The 2,237-nt window shown below is 33.1% G+C and overlaps 1 protein-coding gene across 1 annotated transcript; it reads left to right on the top strand.

Annotated features, from left to right (window-relative positions):
* Positions 1–424: 424 nt before the first annotated feature.
* LOC116113820 (protein PHLOEM PROTEIN 2-LIKE A1-like) lies at positions 425–1,784 on the top strand. Its single transcript, XM_031399990.1, has 3 exons — positions 425–621; positions 742–863; positions 1,215–1,784. Exons 1-3 carry the CDS (start codon positions 484–486, stop codon positions 1,597–1,599), a joined length of 645 nt encoding a protein of 214 aa, XP_031255850.1. The 5' UTR covers positions 425–483; the 3' UTR covers positions 1,600–1,784.
* The last annotated feature ends 453 nt before the right edge of the window (positions 1,785–2,237 follow it).

Genomic DNA, 2,237 nt, shown 5'->3' on the forward strand with positions numbered 1-2,237 from the left:
GTTATATATGTATGCTCCATTTTCCCAAGTCTACTTTGAAACCAGATGCAATTTGATTGTAATGAACTTACTATTATTTCTTTAATAAAAATAAAATTTTTAGGAATTTATATCATATTTTTGGTTTATTAATATTTATGCAAATTTGGTGAAGTTTTGGTCGTCCAAACAATATTTTTGAATGTAGCAGGTTACCCTTGAAATATTGGGCAATTGAGGTAATACCACGTAAAAGTGGTGGGCATGGAATCTTATTTGTTTTTGAATAACATGATTCAATACCTACTAGCATGATCATATTGTCGTTTTTTAGAAGGAATAATCCAGCTATGCCTTATCAAGGAATAAATCTTTTTCATATAATGATGTAGAAATCCATTAGTAATTTATCCGACCATCTCAACCTATAAATTCAAGGTCTGCATGAAACGAAGATCATCAGTAAGAGATACTGGAACTAAAGAGAAGAGTGATCATCACGAAATGGCGCTTCAAGCGCAAGTTCAGCTCCCACACAACCTCGATGCCATTCTTCAAGAGGCAGACTTACAGATTAACAAGTCCTCCGACAATGTGATTGAGCAGCTCCACGGTGGAATCTTCTTGAACCAAAACAAACTGGCAAGTCCCATATATCTTATAGATTGTTTTTGTATCATCTTCAATTTTACTGTTTTTATTATTAAGCAGCAATTAATTAAGTTCAATACTAACACTTAGTATTAAATTATATTACTGCAGAAGTTTTCGGTTGATAAGCTTTCTGGTGCGAACACCTTTGAAATTTATGCAAGGGGTCTCACAATTGCTTGGGGAAACGATGAACGTTATTGGAAGTGGACTTACATGCAAGACACAAAAGAGTATATAATTCTACTTAACTTTTTATGTTAATGAAGATTTAAAGTGTGTTCAGTTGGACTTCTCTATAATTAAAAAAGTTTATTTAAAGTCATAAGCAATTTTTATTTTTAGGTTGTTTGATTTTATTTCAAAAGTGTATTGAATTTTAAATCAACTATGATAATAATTCAAAATGTGAGCTCCTCTCGTAAGCTCTTTTTGAGCTTTTTCAAAGTTTTGAAATTTTAAAAATATTCTTATCTTATTTTACAAATTTGACTTGCTTATGAAACCCATTTTTATAAACTCTATTCAAATAAGGCGTACCAAATGAACGCTTCTTCTAATTGTAATTAATTTTGTTTTTGCAGTCATCCTGTTGAAGTGGAGGTGGCTGAACTAGTAAAAGTCTGTTGGCTTGATGTGAGCAAGAAATTCCCTACACAAAATCTCACTCCAAGGCATAATTACGAAGTTTCGTTTGTCTTAATGAAGTTGAAAGGATGTGAAGGATTTCAAAACCATCCAGTGAACTTGAAACTCACCCTCCCCAATCAACCTCCGATGGAACACAAACAAGATTTGAGTATATTGCCAGAAAACAAATGGTCAGACGTCCCCGTGGACATGTTTTCGATTAATTGCTGTATGACTGGGGACATGGAAATCTCTATGTATGAGCACGGTTCGCAGTGGAAGAAAGGGATTGTTGTCGACAAAATCATCATTCGCCCCCTGGTGCAGCCACAGAACTGAACATGAGGATAATCAACAATGGGACGTTTGCATTAAAAGTTTCTAGATCGATGACAAATAATTTAGTTAGCATGCGTCTCATGTTGTACTAGTAGCTCTCACTATGACTTCGTAATAAATAAAAATGTGAGAGTTATATATGTGATAATAAACAACAGCAATAATATGAGATTGCTTCATAAAAATTACCCTCACTCTAGTTTCTCCATTGATCTACTTTAAAATCTAAGCTAGTTTTGACACATTTGATAACGTGAAATCGACCTTCACTTAGGTATAGGTGAAATTATGTTCTTGTAACTAAACACTCATCTTTAGGGTTTTTTCTTCTCCACCTCCTTGAGAGATGAGGCGACTTAAATGCTCCTAACGTTTAAAACTCGCTGGCTGCTAAACAGAGATACACAAGTCAACTAAAGTCAACATAAATAAGGGCATTTGCGAAATCTTGGAAGACTAATTATCTAACCCTATGAGTCAAGGGGTATTAGGCTCTTTTTACTTCAAAAAAAATTAAAATAAAATTGTCTTTCCAAGCAATTAACAGTTTGGTGAATCATAAAAAGCCGGTAAAATGGACTTTTTTTTTTTTTTTTTTTAATAATTTAATATTATATAAAAAATTGGACAGAATTGTT

The sequence above is a fragment of the Pistacia vera genome, unplaced genomic scaffold, assembly GCF_008641045.1.
Source record: "Pistacia vera cultivar Batoury unplaced genomic scaffold, PisVer_v2 Contig121, whole genome shotgun sequence".
NCBI classification, from domain to species: Eukaryota; Viridiplantae; Streptophyta; class Magnoliopsida; order Sapindales; family Anacardiaceae; genus Pistacia; species Pistacia vera.

Coding starts and splice junctions, on each gene's coding strand:
- LOC116113820 (XM_031399990.1), top strand. CDS start 484: ATGGCGCTTCAAGCGCAAGTTCAGCTCCCACACAACCTCGATGCCATT. Junction 622..741: donor TCTTGAACCAAAACAAACTG/GCAAGTCCCATA, acceptor ATATTACTGCAG/AAGTTTTCGGTTGATAAGCT. Junction 864..1,214: donor TACATGCAAGACACAAAAGA/GTATATAATTCT, acceptor TTGTTTTTGCAG/TCATCCTGTTGAAGTGGAGG.